Source organism: Furipterus horrens, unplaced genomic scaffold, assembly GCF_987537825.1.
Source record: "Furipterus horrens unplaced genomic scaffold, mFurHor1.1.pri manual_scaffold_12, whole genome shotgun sequence".
Classification (NCBI taxonomy): domain Eukaryota; kingdom Metazoa; phylum Chordata; class Mammalia; order Chiroptera; family Furipteridae; genus Furipterus; species Furipterus horrens.
This window is the reverse complement of record NW_028327182.1, coordinates 23,540,238-23,565,842: the sequence shown is the minus strand read 5'-3', so window position 1 is coordinate 23,565,842 and position 25,605 is coordinate 23,540,238. Positions and strand designations below refer to the sequence as shown.

Below are 25,605 nucleotides of genomic sequence, written 5' to 3'. Positions count from 1 at the left end.
TATATATTATTTTGCTGAAACCCATACGACTTAAAAAATGAAGTCTTTTCTACATCTACAATTTCATTGATCTTGTATATCCAAAGAGATGTCATAATAACATATGGTTCAAAGTTTAGGATTAAAAAAATAATTATCATGGTCTCAGGTCAAATAAATATAGGCAAAAAACATTCTCTAGGAATGTTTCAAGTTCCTGATGTTTACTTATTGCATATATGATACTTTACAAAAATATATTTTCTTTACACAAAACCAAGAATGACACATTTGGAGCTGATTAAGTAACACAATTAATGTCAAACAAAATCCCAAAAAAGACTGAGCTTAAAATGCAAATAAAAGCAATTGGGAGGATTATAGCAGTTAATCATTTTAGGCCTCATTTGAAGAATCATCTTCATTTAAAATAGAAAACAAACTCTCTTTTTACTCTTTTGTATTCATGAAGTTAGATTGAGTTTACTGTTTAGAATAGATGTTAGACTATAAATTCTACCTTCAAATTTTGTCCTTCCCTCATAGTGTGGTCTTGGCACTATATATACTTAGCTCTTTTAAGTGTGTAATACAACTCCCTTTAGTATTCTACATATAATTTTGTTCAGCAGAGTTGTGTTATTAAAATGTATATAATGGCATACAGAACACTTGGAAAATCCACATAGGACTAAACTATCTTATTTATAACCTTCAACTAGTCTATTTTCCATGTCCTTAGCAGTAATTGTCACAAAATGAGAAGAAAGAATTTTCAAATGTTAAGAACATCCTATTTGATTAACTCATGATTTTATTTATATAGAATAGTATTTATAAATACTTCCTGCATTAGATTAGGCTTTAAGCATTCAATACTGTGTCCAAGATTAAATCATACATTCTTTAAAATTAATTATTCCTTTTTAATTGCATTGTATAAACAGAAATGACCTGTTAATTTAAAGAAAATCTATCAGCACAGAATGAATTCACTCATATAAACAAGCAAGATGAACTTGACCTTGTTTGAACTTGTTTTGATGTGGCCCAGATGGTAGGCTACATGCTTGAATAGCAGGCTAAAGCTGAGGAAAAACTCATATAGCAAGATCTAGATTTATAGCCTTTTGCAAATTCCTACCTTGTATTGTCCTTTCAGCATCTGTTCTGCCGCCAGTGCGGTCAGCTTCTATCTCTGGGGTCAGAGAGTCTAAAAGCACAGAAAGGTAAGAATGACACACATGTCATTTGATTCCTATTGTCCTTTATAAAAAGAGCAACCTGTTATTCTGGTGCTGAATTAAAATTATATAACTCGTTGCCATCCTTTAAAGGTTAATCAAAGACTATAACCATAAGAATTATCAAAGGATTTGAATAGATAAATGACACAAATTTGTTCATAAAATGGGACGAGGATTGAGAAGTTTTCAGATTACTATTTTATCACATTTTGGTACAGACAGATTTGGCTAAACAGAGAAGCAATGTCAGGTTCCAGATATTGGAGTTAAGTAACCAACTGACGGAAGCACCTACAAAAGAATTTATTCCTCCCAACACGTGTGACTATTCTTTGCACCACACTTTGAGCTACAAGCACAGTTTAATAAATTACAGGACATGCAAATATATAAAACCACAAACACATGTCTAAATTGTTTTATGAGTATTCAAAACAAAAGACAGTTAGCCACATGTAAAGATGCAGCTTCTTACCATTTAAGACCCTGAGACTGTCTGTTGAAGCTGCCTGTTTTAGTGTTTGTTCTGCTTGCTCACGCCGTTTTGTCTCAAATTCAAGTGCTTCCTGTAATTTTCTCTTTGCCTTCTTCTCCTTCTTTAGCCTCTTTTGAACTATGGCTAGAAAAGAAAGTGGACGTTATTCCTCTTAAATTTTTACAATGTTCAAACTTATAAGTGATCTGTCTTATAATATTCTTCCCACCCCACCCTCCACTGGACTGAATTTACCTATGCAAAGAAGTTAAAAAAAAAAAAAAAAACGACCTTCACCTAAAATAAATCACAGTAAAATGTCCAAGAAGGCCAATTTTTACTTAGCCTTGAAATATATTTCATTATAAGAATGGCTTTAATTGTCAAATGTAGAGACAGTTTTAATGGGAAACTAATTTTAGTAAATATTTGAATTCACTGATAAAGGAAGCCTAATTAAAGTAAAGTTATGGTTTAGTCTCTGCCCTTGAATCAGAATAGTGCAGACTATTTTAGAATAGTGCTAACCTTTATAGATATGTCTCCTATCTATGAAGCACCAATTTTGAGCAGCAAAGGGGGAAATACCCTTATAAATATTTCCCTTATAAATGTTTCCCTTATCTCAGCATTTCCCTTATAAATGTTTTTCAAAACATGGTTACATGAGCTAAATTTTTATTAATTCTTTCTTGAAATTTTAGAAAATGCAATCATATTATTGTATATGAGGAGCTAAATATTCTTAATTATTGTTAACATGTATAAGCATATTTTGGGGATAAAGTTATTATAATAATAATAAGTTCCTCATAGTAAATTTATATGCACTGTAACATACTTCAAGAAAATTATAATTTTATTTTTCAGGAATTTGGTGGAATATAAAATCTCACTGTTAAAAATATGCTACTGCTAACAATAATGTGCTATCGTTTAAGAAAGTAGATTATGATACACAAAGTTGATTATGGTATGTATTTTTTCCTACTAGGCAATTTAAATATTTGTAGAAAATATGTAATCAATAAATAACAAATGTTCCTCATAAAATGTATATAGATGGCATTTTTAGAATAATTATTTAACTTTTAGAATATGTATATAGAGTAAACAACCAGCATATGGGAAGCACACAAATGTTTTTCTTTGAAATAATTTTTTTTTTTTAGGGTTGATAAACATTGTAGAATTAAATGTGACAGAATCAGTATGAGGAAATCCTTTTGGTAGAGTTAGTAATAAGGAGCAATCATTTCAAGTGTACTATTTGATTTATTACTACAGATTAAAAAGGAAAAACATTCCTTAACTCAGTATCTAATCCATATATAAAATAGGGAAATATGGTTCATGAAAAAATTTTAGTTTCAATTTCAAATGCCCACATATCCCACTTATATATATAACTATTAATATTGTTAAAATGGCAGACCATTACCTTGTTGAGTTTATTGTTGCTGGTATCATATTTTAACAGAAATGGACATTGGCTACAGTCTTATAGGAAAAACAAAACTGGTTTCAATGAAATATTCCTGTAATAGTGTGAAAATTATATGCTTGCCCTAACAAAATCAGTTGCCGACTATTTCCCTTTCCAAAGATGATTGTTATAAGTTATTTTGAAAAGAAACAGTAATTCTTGAATGATTTATTTGGATTGTACACTCCATGACTCTAGAAGCTCAATGCCCATTGCCTTGTCCCTGATTGCTCCCTGTTTCCTTCCCACGCGATTGAACCAAATGGGATTACCATGTTCTCTCTCCGGGATAATGCATTGCTTTAATAGATACATTCATAATAGATAATTATTGACACATTACTTTTAAGTTATCGTTCATAATTAATTAAATGGGAAGTTCATGGTGTGATCTGTATAACATTTTGCCCTCTAGTGGTTAAAGAGATAAAATAGAGTGTAAATCCTCCAATAGGTTTAAACCAATAGAACTCTGAAGGTCCCTCAAGTAACCAAAAGCTTACTTTAGGAATTCAAGGGTCAAATTTTAAGTCTTGTAAAAAAAAAAAGAAAAGAAAAGAACAAAACACTTTTCCACATGCAAACAATATCAATACATGGTTATCTTGTGGAATATGGTTCCATATAATGAACTCTGACCAAATTTCATTATGCACTTGGAACATACCACATTATCAATGTTTATCTTGTTTTGATTATTTTAGTACCTAAATCTGTTTGAAGCCACATTATTTAGAACTGAACTACACAACTCTACTATAGGACTATACTACTGGGGTGTCAATTTCCAAAATCAACCTCATCCCAGGAACCTACTAGCTGTTGTTTTATAGTAGTTAATAAAAAACCTACTGAATCTTGCCAGTTTTAAAAGCAAAACAAAAAATAATTTTTAAATATCCATATTAAACTTATTAAAGGAGAATATGTGCAGTATTTATTATGGATATTTATTAAATGAGAGAAAAGAAGCACTTCTAAAATACTTAGGAGAAAGTTACATTTGAGGCAAAGGGAAAGTTGGTTATAAATAAAATACCTTTCAATCTCATACATAACATAAACCACATAAATAAATATGACCTTCAAAATTATGCATACATACACTGTAAAGTATGTTAAAAGAAGCAATTAATAGATTAATAGATTGATAATATTATTTTTATCCAATACACATTCATACTGGTTTCTACTCTAACGTGTACTTGACCTTATTGGATGAAAATGAGGCTTTCAGAAGGATTATCATACAAACACTCCCCTTTGGTCATTTGTTCAGATATTCATCAGTCTCCGGTTTCATTTGATAAATACCTTACCAAATCGTTTCACTTGAATAATCAGTATTTTATATTTTAGCTTTATGGCTTTAACTCAAGTTTTTTCAAAGGGCAATTGTGAATATATAAAAAACTTTTCTTCATGGCTATCTTCAAATTATGAATTGTTAAACTCACAAATAAGAAAAACTATGTGATTAGTGACAGAATGAAATACAATAAGCCTGGGATTCAAATCCTGCTTTGAACTTTAGCTACAAGTAAAAACAAAAAGTACAGTCTCATAGTAAATCACCCACCATTGTATTGTTATTTTAAATATCTTACACAAAGTGTTAAAGCTTTTTGGAAATTTGAGAATACCTCTATTTTTTTGTTCCATAGCCAACTGCTTCTCAAGGGTTTCCCTCAGTTCCCGCTCCCGTAAAAAATCCATCTTCAGCTCTGTTTTTTCCAGCTGGACCTGTTTTTCTTGAGCTCTGGCATTATCTATGGCAACTTTCAAGAGCCCCTGCACAAAGAAAGTATTCAGAATTGTCATATTTTGGTACAAAGCACATTGCATTCATTACTTTAAAGCATTTTAAAAGAGAAGAACCCACTTACCAAATTCTTTCATTCCTGTGCACTCACTCTGTACTCACTAGGACAAGTACTATACTTAAAATACAAAATTTCTAAATCTAATAAAAATATTTTAGGAAGACAAATATTTTTGGCATTTAGGTTCAGTTGCTTCTAATTAGAATACCTAAATTTAAGGCCAAATGAGGGCAGCAGATAAGCATGTCGAAGAAATAAGAACTGAGTTCAAAATTAGCCTGAAACTCTTCCGCGAGTAATTATCTGACATGGTTTATGCAACCCCAAGTGTCCCTGGCTGTACCCACCTATCCCTTGGGGTTCATTCACCATTCCCTACTGAAATTACACTCGGTACAGTGGGTTTCTTCATATTTCTCACGTCACCAGGGACTTTGCTCTTTCCGTTCATTTCTTGAGTTCTTTTGCTCCCAATTTTTGGATGGTGCATTTAATTTCACCTTTGCTCATTCTCCACTCAAGAAAGGCCTTCTCTTACCAACCTGTCTGAAACAGCCCTCCAAAAACACCCGGTTAGTATATCTTCTTAAGATACTTGATAGCATTGATTATGTAAATTGTCACATATGTGTTTGTTGCTTTATGTTGTGTCTCCTATACTAAACTGTAAGCTCTCTGAGGCGGGGACATTTTCTCTCATTTGGTACTATGTCCCTATGGTCCAGAGAGTGCCTATAATATAGCAGATTTTAAACATTTAATGAATAAAAAGTACAGTACCGATGTGTTTTTCTTGAGATATATAACATATGTAAGGGATCCAAAACTTAGAGGCTTAGTACTGCATTATTTTAAAAAATCATTTAAAATGGTTATGATAAAAATAACTAGTAGGGGGCTATTTGACAGTATAGTAATTCACAAGCATGTGGTAAAAGCAGGGTTTATTTATTCAACTGATTATGGAATCTTATATTTATTTGATTTACTGTATGCTATTTTAAAAATTTTAATGATATTCTGAGATTTTTAAGAATAAGATTATGAGAATATGTAAAACATATACAAGACATTTTACACGTATACATGCTTAAAATGCTTTAGAAAATTATCAGTAAAGTTATTTGTAAAAATGAAAGCAAAACTTTCTATTTTTAGCAACTCAGGAATACAAAAAACCATCTGGAAGTAGAAGATGTTTTGCCTTGGTCCACGAATATCAGAGACTGACATTTTCAGTTGAAATTATATATGATATGGAACTTGGTACCATTTTTAGATCTACTCTATGGTGTGACCCCTTTGCAGGAGACAACATAAGCAGCTTGAATCGGAAACTGCAACTCCACCTTGACTTGTTAATGGAAGAGAGACATGCCCTTAGTTCAGCGTACCAATGTAGTAGCACCATCAGAAGCCATTTCTAGTATCTTTTCGAGCACATATAAATTATTTCAAGTTTGTTATACCTGACCCTGAATTCCCGGGATTAATTATTGTGATATGAAACACGATGAAGGATTTCACACGACAGTCTGCCCTCCCTACTCTCTTGTTTTTAACAATAAAACATAGCTGCTAAGGAAACTGCCATCCTCACTCTATTCAGCAACATTCCTGTATACATTTTTCTCTTTATCAGGAACAAACAATTAGTAACAAATGAAAGAGATCATTACATCAAGTGCCCTTTTAGATCACCCCAATTAAAACTTTAGTTTGGTTGTATCTTAATTCTAAGATACCAAATTCTAATTTTCTGCTCTGATTGCTCTTGTTGACTTATCTTTGAAAAATGTACTCCTTGTGCAATGTCTAGAGATTATTTAGCAAGATGCCAATGTTGGCACCAGTTAATGTGTTGATTGGTTGTATTATCAGTAGCTGTTTAAAATAAATTACTATTAAACTATTATTGTCCTTGGCTGACAAAACACAATATTTTGGTGTTCTTTAGATATGAAACAATCATTATGAATAGACATGTTCTGACAAAACACAATATTCTGGTGTTCTTTAAATATGAAACAATCATTATGAATAAACATGTTCAATTACATTAAACTGCAACCCTAATTTGTGTTATTTTATATTAATATTCCTTGTAAAGTATGAAGTTGCTAAGAGCATTTATGTTTACTGTTCCATTTTGTTACAGTTGCTGCTAATGTAGCTAATGGTAATATACACCGTACCCTGCTGATTATGTCAGAAAAATATTAGCTTTTAGGATCCAATACCCTCCAGAGACTCCTTATAAGCCGTATAAAATTAAATTTCATTTTTAGGCTTTAAATCAGTACACATCTGTAGGAGTCCAGTGTGCACAAAAGTCTGCACTAAAGCCAAACTGATGCATATGCGAAAATATGTTATTGCCGGCAACAGTTTGCTACAAAAAATGCAGAAAGCTGATTAAATGTCAATGCAGCAGGGGCTGGGAAAAGCTATAGCAAATAGTGCTCACAGCATCTACAAATGATTAAGGCACCATCTTAACTCTCAGTAGTGACAGTAGTGTGAGATTTGTATAGCTTCAGCTTCTGTACATTTTCTAGGTAGATTACATGCAAACGGTCCTGCTAAATGCAGGGTCTTACATGGCCATGAAGCACTGTGAGGACAGTGTGAGTTAGAGTAAAAGACACAAGGCTTAAAGTGTAAATTGCTCTCCAAGGGGAGGTCAGGTCTCATGATCTTGAAGTTAGACAATGACAATATTTTCTTTTTTACTGTTTATGTTATTACAGATGTCCTATTTCCCCCTTTGCCCCTATCCTTCCAGCCTGATCCCCACTTCCATAGTCAATCCCCACATCATTCTCCATGTCCAAGGGACAATGACAATTCTAAAGAAATGCATTTTAAGCTTACTCTATGGCACAACCATTATAAGGGACAATTGTTGATTGGCCTCAGATGTCTTTCCCATTAAGTGAAGCTTAATGGGTGTCATAACACATAACTATTTTTGTTTTCTAAAATTATCTACTTTGAACAATTATTTGCATAATTTATCAGAGAATGTGTCTCTGTATATTCCTTTTAAAAAGGGTGCCGTAATTGAGCTAGCAATGCTTCAACTATTCTATTGTAGCCTGGAAAGTACAAATCTCTGCTTGTATAAGAGGACTTAAAATAATACTGATATGTAAGAAACATTTCTTAATATGTTGGTTACATCATAAAAGAAAAGTCTGCTTGGTCCATATTTGTATTGCAAATGAGGTTATTTCAGAATTAGATGGTAAGTAAGGTTCCTTGGGTATCACTGAAACTCTTGTGGCAAAATTTGTGCTCAATAATGCGTGACTTCCAATGAGAGTAACTGCCTTAGTTGAAGGGGCTTTTAGTAATTACCCATTTTAACTAAAACCTTTTAAAGATGAGAAAACCCAGTTTCAGAAGGTCAGGTGACTTGTCCAAGATAACAAACCAGTAAATTCACTAAGCCTAGATCAGAACTCTCCAGCTTATTGAACCTTTTTTTTTTTTTTTTTTTATTTTGAATGTTCTCTTCCAGGAGGAGAAAAAATAATGTCTCTTTAAGTCAGGAACTTTTGTAGACAGAAAAAAATTATGTTAAAAAAATATTGACCGATTCATTTTTCACAGGAGTTCCTGTAACAGAAGATACAGCAATGCTTGGTTTAATGTCATGGTTACTACTCTCCAAAGTGAATCAGTGAGGGACTCTTTATCAAAAGCACTTCCAGGTGTAAACTCGTCTTGTGGTTCATAGGACCTGTATGGCCACAAGGCAACATGTGTCCTGAAATTACCCTGCCTTTGTTTAAATACAGCCATCACCAGCATTGTGTGACCCTGATCAAATGGTTATCTGCCTCCATTTCTCATCTGCAGGAAGGGGATAAAAACAAAATCCACTGTATAGGTTTATAAAGAAGATTCATGTAATGTATACAATTAGCATAGATACTGACTCTGATATTGTGATTTATACACACACGCACACACACACATACATATATATGTATATATGACCTTCATCTTAATCCTGGCACTTAAATCCTACAATAGGTGAAATTTCTTAAGTGATAAGACCAATAGAAGTAAAATAAGTGTCTTTTGTTATTTATAATATGCCCCTTTGAACTACACCTGAATTTATGTTAATAAGGTCACTTCTGGAAAGCCACTAATGATAGAGGTTCATTGTGAGGGGAACCCACACTGTGATTAGACAGCTGGAACCTTCATTTCTACCCTTTTGACTTCCAGGGAGGGCAGAGGGGGCTGGAAGTTAAACTAATCACCAGTGACGAATTATTTACTGAATAGTGCCTAGGAAGTGAAACCTCCAGAAAAACTCAAAAGGGAGAACTTCTGGGTTGGTCAGTAACTGCAGGTGTAGGCAGGGGATTTGTGCCCAGAGAGGGTGTGAAGCTCTGAGCCCCATCTCATACACTTGCCCTATGCATCACTTCCATCCGGCTGCTCCTGAACTATATCCTTTCATAATAAACTGTAATCTAGCAAGTAGGAACCCTAAAAGCAAAATCTAGAGTGCATCATATCTCTCACTATAGTGAAATTACTATCCTCTACTGTAGTTCTATTTATCCATTATTACTTTCAACTTCTAAAACACTCAAGTTTCAAGAAAGAGTAATAAAATTCTAGTGATATATATATATATTAAAAATATATATAGTTTTTCTATATTTAAAAATACTAGTATACTAGTATATGGTATTTATTCTACAGGTCCTTATTTAAAGCACAAAAAAATAACACTTATGAAATTCAATTTTTATAATATATCATGAAAAGAACATCTGTAGTAACCATTACAAATTTTAAAATTGAGAATTATTATAGAATATCATGAAACTAAATCCTTGAATATTAGAACAATTAGTTCTTAAACACATTATTATGAAGGTTTAAGAAAAATAAATTTTATGTACATTAAGTTTAAATACAACCTGATGTCTTGGGTTTAATTAAAATAGCAAATATGCATAATAAATCTTTAATTTCATACAAGAAATTGTATAATTTGAAAACTTAAACATTTTCAATTTAATTTTTCATTGTTATCCTGACAAAATACCTCCAGAGAAAATATGGAGGTTTAAACTTACCACACCAAAAATGTTACCATAATGAAATAGAAGGCGGAGAAACCACTGCATATAATTGAACTTGCAGAGGAAATTGAGGTAGGCAGAACATAATTACCAAAATTAGAATTTGGACAGCAAACACATTTCTACTGTCTGCCCGATAAGCCAGGGTCATGACTGTTTAAATATATTATACTATTCTAAAGACATTACTGTAATTCAATAAATGTGGCAATATTAAAAGAGTCAGTATCTATAAGCTTCTGTAAAACCATTACTAACCATAGATCCAGTATGTACATGTATACATTTATGTACATGTACACATATGTTGTGTGTATGTGTATAAAACTGTGAATGAAACTCGGTAAGATTTTTAATTATTATTTTACCTTATATACACATATGTGCATGCCCACCTGCATACATATAAAGTACATACATGTAAACATGCATCTTCATTTATATTCACATTATATACATGTAACATTGTAGTGGACAGGTATAACTTATTTTTAATGAAATATTCTTATTATCGGTGTCCTAACATTATCAGTCCCAAACCTTTAAGATTTTGAACTAGAAGTAATTTAGTTTGCCTTGACTATCATCCTATTACCAATTTTTGTTAAAAAAGGTCCTCAAGGCTGGCTGGAAGTTAGGAGAGCATATTAAATCTATAGATACCTTTAATAAAGTAAATCACATCTAAATGTATACATTGTAAACCTGTTTTTTAGTTCTTTTTTTTTTTAAGGAATAGTTACAGTTTGAGGTGATGTGGATAACATTTCTCGGATAGGTAATATTGATCTGGGATGGGTAAATACTTCCAAATAGACAGTATTTGTTTTAGAGACCCGGTGTTCACCCAATGAGAGAGTCTGTGTGTAAACCCACTCTCCGAGAGAGCAAGCTTGTTTTACACTGAAGAAACCCAGAAATGTTTCCTCTGCTAAAATTAAAATTAAACTACCACTTCCCTGATTAAAAAAGGTTTAGTTAGTGAAGATACATACATCTGGATGGGAATTTTAAGTAAGTGCTTTGCTTTTTCTTTGTTTCATATGGAGTAGTATACATTAAAAAAAATGAATTGTTCCCTTTTCACACTGCAAATTCAAAAGTGTTGAGGGATATTTTCTGAAAGCTTTTAACAAAAGAGAAAAATTGTAAAAATCTACCTCATCGTAAACAATGCTATGGGTCAAATTTAGAAAAAGTCTTATTTTTACTTTAAAATATAATCAACTATTTGGCCTTGATTAAATTTAGGCTAGATTGATGATTTATTTCAATTACTGAGATATAAAACCTTAAAGTTGAATACAGTTCTGGAGACTCTAATTACATTAGTATTAAAAAATGCCATATTAATAGATGAGAAGATATGTTACATTAAAGGCCTTCTGTTATGTCCTTGGAGAGGTAAATAAAATTAATTACATTTCTACTGGGAGAAAATTTAATATGGTAAGAAATGTGTACAGAAAAATATCACCTAGGATGAAATGCTAGAGTAAAAATTTAAAACTATATATTACCAGCAGAGGATCAGCAAGCACATTCTCACTACTAGCTATTCCAAATATGGAGAAGTAGATGGCAGAATCTCCATCTGTGGCCCACATGATTACTTCATGTGTGGGCAGAAAATTATGCTTTCTTTTATCCCACACACTCTTATTATTTTGGCTCCATGCTCTATGTTATTGTTAACTGCAAGTATTTCTGATTCATAATGTACTGTACGTAAAATATACATCCTGAGGACTACATAGGAAATCCGTGGAAAGTTGTGTAGGGCTTTTTGAAGTCTATTCTTTGAAGAAATCCTATTAACTGAAACAAACTTATTTATGAAAGAAGATATTTTTTTAAATTCTTCTATAGTAGACATATTTAAATGACTAAACATATCATTTCCTCACTGGAAGGCCAACAGTTTAAAAATAACTAAATATTTATTAGAACTAGTGTGCCGTCATTTAGTAAATCAGACAAACTTAAACATTTAAACCCTTCCCATTAGTCAGCAATAAGGAGAACATTTAGGCAAAAATATTTCTTTAATAGAGGTCATTTTCAACTAAGTTTTTATTAAGGCTTAATATACCTATTTGTGTATTTCTAAACCAATTTGACTAGTGTAGTAAGCTTATACTCTTAAATTGCTAGAAAATGTTCACTATCATGGCTGAGTCAAATTCATGAATGGATTAAATTGGAAATGTTTGAATTTGGTAAAAATCTTCAACTGGATTTTTATGTTCCTTTCTTCCAGATTGCAAAGAGGCCTACCTGTATGTTAGTCAGAAGGGTCTCTATGGAAGACAATCCATCAGGAAACAGAAAAGGAGACGGAAAACCTGGAGGTAGTGCTTGCCCATGCCCAGCGAGAGAAAGTTTGTCAAGGCTGTCTCTTGCGGTTGGTGTGGAAAGCGGGGTCTCATCTGTATGTGATTGAAACAAAAATATAGAACAAGTTACGCTTGTCTGTTTTTATTAGACCTCAGTAATGGCTTCCCTAGTGGTTTCCAGAACATTTATTGCAAATTGGTTCCTGCTATCAGGAGAAAATGCTTTCTGCTGAATTTTCTTTAATGAAAAAGCTGTGGAGATACAACAAGATAACATTAATGAGTAACTTTATAAGCCTTTTAAATGCAGTCTCTAATGAGACTGAGTTTACAGTGCCATAGAATCTTTTTAAAACAAATATTATCTCATATATAGTTGTGATAATATATTCAGGCTGACTTTATGGGCACCTTCCCAATTATCTCATTTTAGTTTTTTCTGTTTGGATTGACAATAGAATCTTTCTAGAGCTTCATATAAGAGAAATACTTTGTATATTAGTATGTTGCTTTCTCAGTTAACCCTTCCTTTATATCAATGATTTGCTCAAACCTATTCCTAAGAAATCTACAAAAGAATATACAAATAAAATATGTAATCCCACAACTAAAAAGAAAGCTGGAATTGAATATAGTTTTAATACATTATAACTGAATTATTCAAAATCATTAAAACTAAAACTTTAATTATTTTGAACTTGAATACCCTTTACCTTAATATTTAAAAAACTAGCTTTTTATTTATGAAAAAGCATTCTGAAGAAAGGGTAAAATGATACAGCTTCCATAACAATAGTTTTATATATATATATATATATATATATATATAACCATCTAAGATAGATTAGTCTTTACTTTGTTTATTAAATAGTCTTCATCATTTTAAACAACTTGGAGCAGTGCCCCAATACAGGTTATTTTTACTCTCACAGTGAAATCTTTCTATTCAGTTCTTTACTATGTTTCACTTGAGAAAGATATTTTAGTTTATTATATCACAGAGAAAATTTTACTTATGGCAGAATTCTCAATTTTATAAATATTTTTGTATTTCACCCCGGGAAAATTAATCAGAGCAATGTATTTGCACAGTCCTGATAGTATCTCTCAATTTTGCAAATGGCTAAAAACTTCAGCACACTTTCATTTATGCTTATAATTTGATTCCACTGTTCTCATCGATCATTCCCTTATTTTTCATTACAACACCGAACCACACAACACGTTTTCCAATTACCTCTCTCTGGGGCAGAAATACGGTGGAAGTTGCCACACTTCTCTGTGTCTAAATAATGTCAGAACAAGTCAAACTCATCTGCCTCCCCTTTCCACATTTCTAGTTAATGAAGTAAAAGGGAAGAGGGGTTGGAGAGGGGAGCAGTGGACACAGGCCTTCTATTAACCGCTGTCCTCTCACAATCACTCGCTCACTCACTCACTCACTCTTCTGTGCTGTCTCCTTCCAGTCCCTCCTCTGCTAACTTACTGACAGAGGATCTGAGGCAGCAAGTACGAGAGGAATAAATGAGTACGCAGCAAAAGAAGGATTCATTGTGTCTTCTTTTCTTTTCTTTTCTTTTTTATCCCACCTGTCAACAGGGTTAAAGGAAGACAGCAGCGCATGGCTAATATGATCAAGGTGATCTTGGACACCGTTTACCTCGTTGTCATAAATTACTCCTCCAGACCAAGGCTGCTGGTGTTTTCTCATAATATCTCTGAAAAGGTGCTTGTTAAACATCTCTGTGCATGTGAAATTGTTTAAGAATAAAGAGCAATATTTTCTGATCAGTATCACCTCAGCTGTCACATGCTAAAGAAAATGTGGCTTAATAGATCATGTGGATAATAATTGCTTGTCTCTTGAAGAAAGGCATAGAACCAGATGACCACCTGAGGTTAATTCAGCTTTAGTCTGACACTGCACAATTCTTAAAGGCTATCCAAGTAAAAAGCATCACATGTATGTATACACACACTCACACATACACATAATTAGAGGTTCCATCATCCCCATGATTATTTTAACTTCAATACACTTAATCTTGACTCTGTTTGCTTCCTGTGTGAATTAGTTAAATTAGTCATGATACATGCATTTATGTAGCCAATATTTACTTAACAAAAATAATGTGCTAGACACTGGGGATAGAATACTGAAAAACACACATACAAAAACACAATCTACAAGCCTCAAGAAGCATTTCTGGAGTGGCCAATACCAATCACTAAGCAGCTAATTATTATAGTTAAAAGCATTTTGTGTTCTGTTCTTATTCTGTTACAACTCAACTTTTCCCAGTATAAGGTTAAAATAGTTCTCTGTGTGTGTGTGCATGCACATTTCATGTTTTTCTGAAGTTCCTTCCATGAAATGCTTATCTTGGTTCTCATGGCTTCAGCTATATATGAATAGACTATTATTTGGTATAGACTTACTTGATGGAATTTATTCATTTATCATTTTACATAGTGGAGATATTATGTAAGTTCATTTTAATTCAATACATAGATAACAAACAAATTTAAGGCAGCATGACTGCTTAAAACATTTTAAAGGGTGATTCTTAGGGTCAATATACACTTTTAAAAAGAAAACAAACTAATCAAAGATCAAACAAACAAAACAAAAATATTTTGGGGGCTTCAAGACCTTTTACTATAGAAAAAGTTGTCATCTTGTGGCAATTAACATCATAGAAAGTCTCATTCAGTCTTCCGACAAAGAGTAAAATTGAGAACATGGTTCTTCTTTTTAAAATAAAAGTGACCTTTGATATCCTAAATGTTCTAAGAAGATTAAAGCAAACGTTTGAGAGCCCAGACAACATGGAAGAGAGTTTGACATCACATAATCTCCACTGACTTCAAACAGTGAGTGATGATGAAGCACAAATTCACAAACACCTTATTCCAATTTTGTATGTTGTACATATTTTTTAAAGTTTTATCTTTAAAAGAAAGTTGGCTTGTCAGATGTTATGATCTTTGATTATAGCATTTGACAATGTAATCTGTTTCTGTTCTTTAATATTTTGCTCCCAAATAATTTTAAACTTCTGGAAAAGTTGCAAGAATTGTGCAAAGAATTCCTTTGTACCCCTGCAGTTGGCTGAATGATAGACACCCAAAATATATGTCCATGTCTAATTCCTGGAACCTAGTAATGTTAGCTTATTTGTAAAACAGGGTCCCACAGATGTTACTAAGTTAAGGATCCTGAGATGAGGAGAGTATCCTGGTTTTAGGATGCACCCTAAATTCAATGACAAGTGTTTTTTGAAAGGAAAGCCAAAGGGATATTGAGAGAGACAGAGAGGTCCACAGACATGAGGAGGGGGCAAGGAAAAGACAGAGACCAAGATCAGAATTTTGAAGCCACAAAAAATGCTGACAGCCACCGAAAGTGAGAAGAAGTAAAGAATGGCTTCTCTTTTATAGCCTCTTGGAGAAAGCCTGTTCCTGCTGACACTTTGATTTTATACTCCTGGCCTGCACAACTGTGAGAAAATAAATCTGTTGCTTTAAGCTCCCAGGGTTGTGGTCATTTGTTACAACAGCCCTAGAAACTATGTCAACTCTTTACCCAAATTCACCCTTTTTACATTTTGCCATATTTGCTTTTAAATTATTTCTCTTTTTCTTGTTCTGTGTGTATATATGTTTGAACCAACTTTCCCTTTTAATCCTTACAACTTCATTACATATTTCACAAAGACAAGGGAATACTCTTCCACAGTATAAAATTAGCAAGAATCACATACAAAGAATACTATTATTTAATCAAGAGTCTATATTCCATTTTCATTATCTGTGAGATGTTTTAGTGTAAAGAGTTAAATTATCAGTGTTTTAATTTATTTAACAAGTACTTGGGAAGTATCTTCTCTGGGCAGGTAGTAGGTATGTTATAGTCCCTAATGTGGCCTCTCATGATTAGTCCTTACTATTATTCACATTCTGCCTAGAAGTTTCCCCTTAGTCTGAGTTAGACCTAATGAATAGAATTAAAACAAATGTGATGGGATATCATTTCTGAGATTCAGTTATAATAAGTATGCAGTTTCCATGTAACTTTTTTTTCCCTCTTTTTATTGCATTTCTTGCGTTGCTAGAAGCCAGCAGTCATATCATGAGACAGCCCTGTGGAGGTACACATGACAAGGGACTGAAGCCTATAAAAACCAAGTGAGTTGGCTTGAAAGCAGATTCCTCCTGCCCTCCTGAGCCTTTACTTTTATTTTTTAATTAAATTTATTGGGGTGACATGTGTTAATACAAGTATACATGTTTCAAGTGTACAATTGCAAAATATGTCATCTGTATGTCATCATTGTGTTTACCATCCAAGATCAGATCTCCTTCTAAAACCATATATTTGGCCCCTTTTACCTTTTACTTTCCCAACCCCACCCCCCTCTCCCTCTGGTAACCAGGATACTGATGTCTGTGTCTATGACTTTTTGTTTGTCTTATTACTTTAAGTTTTACATTCCACATATAAGTGAAATCTCATGGTTCTTGACTTTATGTCTGACTTATTTCGCTTAGCATGATATTCTCGAGATACATCCATGTTTTTGAAAATGGCAGCATTTCGTCTTTCCTTAGGTCTGAGTAATGTCCCATTATATTCATGTACCACATCTTCTTTGTGTCTCAGTTGAGCCTTTAAATGAGCTGCAGCCCCAGCTGACAGTGTAACTGCAAACGCACAAGAGGCCTTAAAGTAGAGGCACTAAGCTAAGTTGCATCCAGATCCTTGATCCCTAGAAACTACGAGATTTTAAATGTTGATGGTTTAAACCACTACATTTGGTGTAATTTATTACAGAGCTGTAGATAACTAAAACACTGTGTCACATTTTTTAAATATTTTGGGATATATTTAAAAAATGACTTCATGTCTAGTTTATTTCAGCTACTTTGGAAATATAACAATTTCAAGCTTCAATTTCCTCATTAAAAAAAAAAAAACTAGTATGTTGAATGAGACAAATTTTAGTATCACTCAAATCTATAATTCCACATTTTCTATTATTTCTTATAAAAATTCTTAAGATTGATTTAAGTGGAGATTTCATCAATGTTGACCAGAGAGTGGTAATGAGTCACTTTCTAATCAGAAATGTCAGTACCTTCTCAATTCCAAGTTCCAAACAGTTATGAATATATATGTAATATTTGAAAAAGAATAATTCACACAAACACAAAATTTCAGTGCAACTTACTGATGACTTAGGTTTACAAACTTGCAGCATGGTTGGACCTTGAGACTGCAGTGTTATGCTAAGTGAAATAAACCAGTCAGTGAAAGACAAATACCATATGACCTCACTCATATGTGGAATCTAATGAACAAAATAATCTGATGAACAAAATCAAAACGAAGTCAAGGATCCATGGAACAGAATGACAGCTGTCAGAGAGGAATGGCAGGAGGAACTGGGTGAAAGAAGGTGAAGGAATTAGCCAAAAGAACTTATATGAATAACTCATAGATACAGTGTGGTGATGGCCTGAAGGAAGAATGGGTGAGGGCTGGGTGGACGTGGGCAAAGGGGGAAAAATGGGGACTTCTGTTGTAGGGTAAATAATAAAGTACAAAAATCCCTAAATTATCTTGCTTCATTTTATTAAACTGGAAAATATTCCAGCCATCCCTAAGACTAGCACTCCCAATACCTGGAATGGCAAATTGGATGCAGCAAAATGTGCCTCAATCGGGACTGAAGTAAGCATTCTGAAAGCTGCATTAGGTCGGTGCTATTTTTTTTCTAAGTACTCCATGTTTATAAGGGACTGGTAGTTATGCCAGCGCTCAAATCAGTTCTTGCTTTTTGTAAATTCCAAAGAAAGAATGATTATTAACTTTAAAGTATTTTGCATTTCAGTTCAGTTACAAAAAACTATAGTGGTTTTCTAAAGGAAAATGGAACAGCTCATATTACAGTCTAACAAATAATTTCATCTTTTGATCAGAAAAAAACCTACTGATAACATATTAATAATTACATACTAAATATAATGGTGATTATAACAATATATAATCAGTTAACATCAGTTAGAATAATAAATAATATAAAGAAGCATAAATGGAAGAGAAGAAAATAGTCTTAAAAATTCAAAATCAATACATGATAAAAGAGTATTATTTAATTCTTCTTATCACTTCATTTCATGATTTTACTCATATTTTAAAGTCAATTATCAATAAATGACTATCAGTAAGATTGATGACTCTGTAAGACAAGCTTTTTCCCTCCAATCTTATCACACATAACAATTTAGCAGGATATCCTAAGGAACAATGTTGTTTAAAAAAAATAATGGGCCTCTACTTTAAAATGTTTTCTTTCCTGTTAATAAAATCTAACTCAGTTGTTATTTTCACAACTAATTCCTTTGGGTTTGAATTATATATTCTCTTTCCAATATGTGTGTGTGTGAGAGAGTGTGTGTTTCTTTGTCTCTGATGTCTTTTATGACATCACAAAACCAACTAAAAATACTCACTTTTAGAAAACTGTATATTTCAAGTGGAGTCATATTTATTCCTCTTGATGTGGAATAGAGAGTAAGATTATTAAAATGGGAAAAACTTGATATTTAATTTTTACAAGTGATGTGGGAGTTTGCATGAAAAAGCTATATTCTTACACTAGCAAAGTGAATAAAATGTTGATGTAAATTTTGAGAGTCTGGTATTTTCTACACAAAAGTGAATGATTATTTATAATTTTTTTTCATTTTGTTAAATATGCATCATGATTGCACATGATGATAAACTTCCTAGTGGTTTTGTAAATCTATCATCCACATTATTGAACTGGAATAGAGGCATAAATAATCTGAAAAATTAAGGATCGGTGTTTTAAAAAAAATTGAAACCTATATCCAGATATAAAACACAGTTATTTAAATTGAGCTCAATCACAATCTCAACCTGGTTCCTTCCTAGGGTTTAATTTGGCAGTAGAAACTAAAAATAAAGGTGAAAAATGTAATCCTAAAATGCAATCAGAAATCAGAAGATGGCCATGTAATTTTTTTCATTTCTATTTTCATCTTCTCACAAAATAAGGAATTCCAAAATTACCACATTAAAATTTATTTGCATGACTTTCATGTATCTATTCCAATTCTTATAAAATTTCCAGTGCTATCATGGAATGGAACAATTTCCTATATTTAATTTTAAGCTTATTTTTCAAATTTTGGACTCAAAATTACTCCAGAAATTTTTATAAAATTGTAGCCATAATGTGAGACAGCTATCACAGTAAATGGGATAACTGGCAAAATGAAAAGCAAACCAGGGTAGATTCAGAAAGTGTGAGTTCGAGTTCTGACTTACCAAGAATTTGTAAAAAGTAGAGCAACTAATCCTTCTCTTGTGTTCTGTGAAACTCATTTTATTTATTTATTAAAGAGGTGATTAAAAACTAAAGAATTATAGTTTAAATTCACTTAGATTATTTATGTGGAAGTGCTTTGTAGAATAAAAAAATGCTAATAAATATAAAGTTTCAGAATTAAAAATACATAAATTCCTTTTGTAAAGTTGGCTTCAATGTGCCATGGAGCAATCCTGGTCTTGTAGCATAAGCCTGTGGTTTCTATATTATTTACCTCTAATGAGGCTCATGATAATGAAGTATCATGTATAATAGATAATAAAATTATTGCTATATGCTATTATAGTTGCCTTATACAAAATAACCTTGAGTTAGTTCAGTGCACAGTTAAAATTAATTATGATAGAAATAACTTGAGAATGGGCAAGAGAGTATGAATTAGTTTACAATCTCTTCAGGAAGCAGGACCTAAAAGAAATGGGTAAGTAGACTGTGGGGAACATAAAACATGTAAGAGGTCCCTTGGATCTACTTGAATTAAGTAATAGTAGAACTCTGAATTTTGAGTTTTGGTGAATGAAGGAAAAGATTTAATATGGGAAGGAGATCATTGTTAGTGCATGTTTGGTAGGATGCGGGAAGAGTACTGAAAATATACTAAATTCACAGTCCAGCTTAACTGAATGCATAAAGCAGATATTACACACATCTGTGACTTTCAGCTTCATCTGTGGTTGTTAACTTTGGAATAACTAACCTCTGAGATGGTGATGGAAGTTAGGGAGCATGCCTTATAAGGAGAAATAGCCTCAGCTCCTTGACATAGAGAGGCACTCATAATGCTGTTGAAGAACATGTGAATGAGAGGAAAAGAAGCAAAAGCTGGAAGAGTGCAAAATGCAGAAAGGAGGAGGATACAGTCATCCCTGCTCACCCCGAGGTTACACCGCATTCACGATGGTAGAAGTAAAAATACGTTCTCTTGGAAAACCACACTATGGATTACAAGGCAATTTCACAAACAGTATCTTGGGTTATGAGGAAGCTCAAGGAAGATGATTTTTAAAATGTACGTAATTATAATTGTAATAATGGTATGTGCCAAAAGATTATTTCAAATGGCACCAAATGGTTATTTAGAAAAATAAAAAATTATATTGAGACCATGCAAGCTGGAAAAAAAAAAAAAAACTAAAATCTTCATGGCGAGGAGTGCTGGGAATAGGCATTGGATATTGGGAAAAATTTAAACACTAGAAGGTCAAGGGTTTCTATGAGGAAACCACATAGCTCAAGGAAAACAGGGACCTTACGTGCCTGGAAAAAACATCATATTTATAAGGAAAGTCAATTTTCTACCATTATTCTCAAAATAATGTCTTTAATTTCTTACCACTCTGTATTTATATTTTGAAAATATATGTATGGGGAACTCTAAATCAAGCTATATATTTAATATTTTTGAACGTGGCCTTGACAGCAAACTCATCACTGCCTTTAGCAACGGAGAAGATGGAACTCAAGTGCACCCCTTGGAATTGCTTGGCAAAAATGGAATGGCATCAATCATTAAACACACAGAGAGATACACACACACACACATTGATTTATCTTTTAAACATTGTGGGTGGCTTGTTTCTCAAGTCATAAGTCATAAGTGTTTATGAAAGAGCTGGTGTAGCTTAGGTTGAAAAGATCCACTTAATTGACCTTTCTGTCTTTTCCATGACCCTGGAGGTGAACCACACTGCTGATATTGCAAGTGAGTAGGGAGAAGCATTTACTGAAAGCTGCATAACAGGCACGGTTATATTTCCTAGGCTGATGTTTTGCGCATCTGCACAGTAGGGCCATTAAGCGTTCTAAGAGCACAACGGAAACAATCATAACATTTGTTTTTAGATGACTGACTCAGGACATGTACACCAGGCTTTATATAGAAACTGTTTTTGTTTTATTAAGGGACTGTTTGCCTGTTAGTGATAACATCATTAAAAATAAATGAAAGGGGGCTGGTAAAATGCTTCCCAAAAGCAGAAACCTAATTAAAGGTGATATGCCTGCTATGAGGAGTTGTTGTTTTTATTTTTTTTTAGGACTCAAAAATAGAACAAGGTTAGTTCTTTCTTATTTTATAAAGCCCAAAGAAGACCTCACAGTAAAACATCACTTCTGATCTAATTTTCTATTTCTGTGTACTTTAATAATCTACTTTACAGCCTGTGCTTGCCCACGGAAAGTGAACTAGTTTTGTTCCTACAGATAGCTTCATCATGTCATAGTGCATGAAAAAGAAAATCTGATGGTTCAGCTCAAATAAAAAATGCACTCTCCTTTTACAGCAAATTGTATAGGTTGTGATAGATGCAGGGACAGTAGTCAAAATAATGCACAAACATGTCATAGTCCGAAAAGGTCTCTTTTGAGAGCCTGAGTTAATGGTAAAAAGAAAAAAAAAATGTCCAAATCATGGTTTATAATTTCAGAGAGAGAGAGATAAAAAAAAAAAAAAAAAGTAGATTCTTTCATTTGTAGGGGTGGAGTTACTCTAATTTCATGGATGGTGGAAAAAGCAGGAAACTGCATTCCCTTGATAACTCTGCCCTTATTGTGCTGTGACCTTGGCCAATTTACTTAAATTTACATCTGCCAAAAATGAGTTTCTAAAATGTGCTTTGAGAATTTTGGGGGGGCAGGGGAAAGTAGTTGTCAAATAAATCCAAGGCTTTTTCAAATGAGTATTACTTTAGAGGCAACGAGAATACAAGGAGAAACAATGGGCACGCTCAGTACCATAATCTGACATCCTGGTTTCTTGTCACTTCGACACAGTAGTTCTATTTCATTTATGAGTCTCCGTACTGACAATGAATCTTATTGCTAAGTGAATAAAACAGCACAATTCTCAAATTATCCCCTGGAATTATAAAATAGCATTTGCAATGTGGAATATTTAAATTCTGATTTGCACATGGGATTTAGACTAAAATTACCATGAAATTATAAAAAATGTAAGATACCTTTGGAAACCATTTGGTATAAATTCATTCAGATGTAACAAGACCAAAAGCGATTGACCCACTGTTTTCCAAATGTCTATAAATTCTTTTTTTTTAGTTATTGGTTATATTATCAATTTACAGAAAATGTAGAGGAAGAACATTTTGAATAATTCCAAGGATATGTGTACCCACAAACATACATACGTGTATGACAATTGAAGAAATGTGAAGCCTGGAAAGATAGTTAATAAATACTAAGGGATTTTAGAAGCAATAACGGTGATGTGATTGAGAGTTAAGGAAAAGAGTCATTATTTTTAAGAGATGTACACTGAAAATAAATTTAAAATATTTACAGTTTAAATAAATTGTTAGGGATTGGCTTCAAAATATCTGGGGGAGAGGAAGAATGGATGCAGAGATGTATAAAACAAATCTGAGCCCGAGATGATCAATGTTAAATCTGAATCATGGGTAGGTGTATGCGGGGTGCATCGCCCCCATCTAACTTTGTTTGTTTGAAGTCTTATGTAATATAATGTTTTTGACAAAAGTCACTGTATTCAGTAAAACTCTATTAACTCATTGTTCTTTCAAAAAGTTAAAGGCATTGGTATGATGGAGATCATTATTATTATCATAAAAATAATTAGCATATATTGAGTGTTTTCTATGCATGCAAAGCAATGTTCTAAGCACTTTACATGCATTAACTCATTTAATCTTCACAATAATTCTGTTAGATAGTTACTAGTGTTAAACTCATTTTACACATGAGTAGATAGAGGTAAAATAATTTAATTAACTTGCCAAGATAACTTGTCTCATAAGTAGAGGAGCCAAATTCAAGTCTCAGTGGCCTTGTTCCAGAGCCTATGATCTTTAAACACTCAAGGAATAAAATATAAATTTCTATAAGCATTGGACAAATGTATTGGATATATGCTTTCAAATGTGCATAAGAACATACACTCCCCAAAATAAATAATTTTATAATTATTTCATCTCTAAGTAGGAGAAAGCCAGCATTTCTATTTCATTTTTCATCCTTTTTATTGATTTTTAAGTTTACTTTCAATTACAGTTTACATTCAATATTATTTTATATTAGTTCCAGATGTACAGCACAGTCGTTAGACAATCATGTACTCTACATAGTGTCCTCCCTGATATTTCCAGTACCCGCCTGACACCATATGTAGTTATTACATTATGATTGACTATACCCCTATGCTGTACTTTACATCTCTATGACTATTTTGTAATGACCAATCTGTAATTTTCATCCTTTTATCTTTTTTACCCAGCTTCCCAATGCCCCTCGCCTCCGGCAACCATCAATCTGTTCTCTGTATCTATGAGACTGTTTCTGTCACTCCTCAACCTTAATCAAAGCTTAATTTATTTCTTAAAAATCTAGCTAATGATCATCCTAAACAGCCAAGACTTCCCGAAATCAACTGCTTCCACTGCCATACTTATAGTTATTCATTCTGGAAGCAAAGATATCTTAGAAATGAAATTCTCTATTATCTCCACATGGGACTAGAGAAAGCCAACCATGAGTATAATAGACATTTAATATCAACTTTAAGTAGCTCATATAGACATTTCCCTGTGAATTTCCTCCCTCTGCACTTTTAGCTAATGCCGTTCATACTAACAAGGCCTATACTTTCCTGGTGAGAAATATTTAACTTTGAAAGTGTCACATTTTTTAAAAGATATAATTTATTTACTTATTTTTAGAAAGAGAGGAAGGGAGGAAGAAAGAAAGGGAGAGAAACACCAACCCATGTGTGAGAGAAATACGGAACAATCATTTGCTTCCTGCATGCCCCCAACCAGAGAACTGGCCTGCAACCCAGGCATGTGCCCCTACCAGAATCAAACCAGCAACCCTTCGGTTCCCACAACAGTACTCAATGCACTGAGCCACACCAGCCAGGGCATGTCACTTTATAATTGATATATGTATCACATGTGGTAAAAGAGCAAGGTCTACTTAAGGATTCTTTAAAAAATTCTTGTCCAAACAGTCACTTCAGAAGGAGCAAGTCTCCTGCCTCACCCATTTATCAGCTACAATTAAACCCTGGATCTTCCCTTAAACTGTCTTTTGCACTTATCCTAATTTAACTTCTGAATTTCCACATTGTATAACCCTAGCCATGAGCTCACTTTCCACCCTAAGAGCTTTATCTAGCATCCTAAATCACCCTTTCTCCTTTCAGATCTCACCCCTCCCCGACTGCTTTGCTGTGCTCCCGCCTCACCCTGGGAGTTCCCATACTTCTTGGTTACTACTCTGCTCAGAGAGAATACTGTGCCCAGGCTGCTGGGACCCTGCCCTAAGCTAGACATCAGCTTGTTGGTCAAGATAAATTAATGTAGGTAAGTCTTAAAGTTTACTAACCATAATGAGTGGTTCTAAACTACAGGTGCATTATAATAGGTCCCTACACTCTCACCTCGCCTTACCACAATGTGACACACAAATGGGAAAAGTCTCCCGAGGTGGTACGTGAGGTGACACTGATAACGCGCCTGCACTGTCAACCTCTCTGGCTTGAAACGATTTATTTTTCCCCTCCCGTGCATTGCAACCAATAGCTAACACATTTCACCAGAACTATTTCGAAAGATCAAATTCAGTGAAAATTATCAACAAACATATTTCTTTGCAAGTTTGTTCCTTAAGTATGTGTAACATGGAAAAACTGAGGGAAGGAACTCAGTCCATCTTATTCACCCGTGTAACCTCAACGCCTGGCACGTAATACGT

The 25,605-nt window shown here is 33.3% G+C and overlaps 1 protein-coding gene across 1 annotated transcript in view; it reads right to left on the bottom strand.

Annotated features, from left to right (window-relative positions):
* DACH1 (dachshund family transcription factor 1) overlaps positions 1 to 25,605 on the bottom strand; it is a 412,459-nt gene that overhangs the window by 32,961 nt on the left and 353,893 nt on the right. The window contains exons 7-10 of the mRNA XM_090258266.1: positions 12,402 to 12,553; positions 4,831 to 4,978; positions 1,702 to 1,845; positions 1,124 to 1,192 (exon numbers count right to left, since the gene is read on the bottom strand). Of these exons, the coding sequence (XP_090114392.1) occupies positions 1,124 to 1,192; positions 1,702 to 1,845; positions 4,831 to 4,978; positions 12,402 to 12,553 (513 nt within the window). The remainder of the gene's footprint in view (positions 1 to 1,123; positions 1,193 to 1,701; positions 1,846 to 4,830; positions 4,979 to 12,401; positions 12,554 to 25,605) is intronic.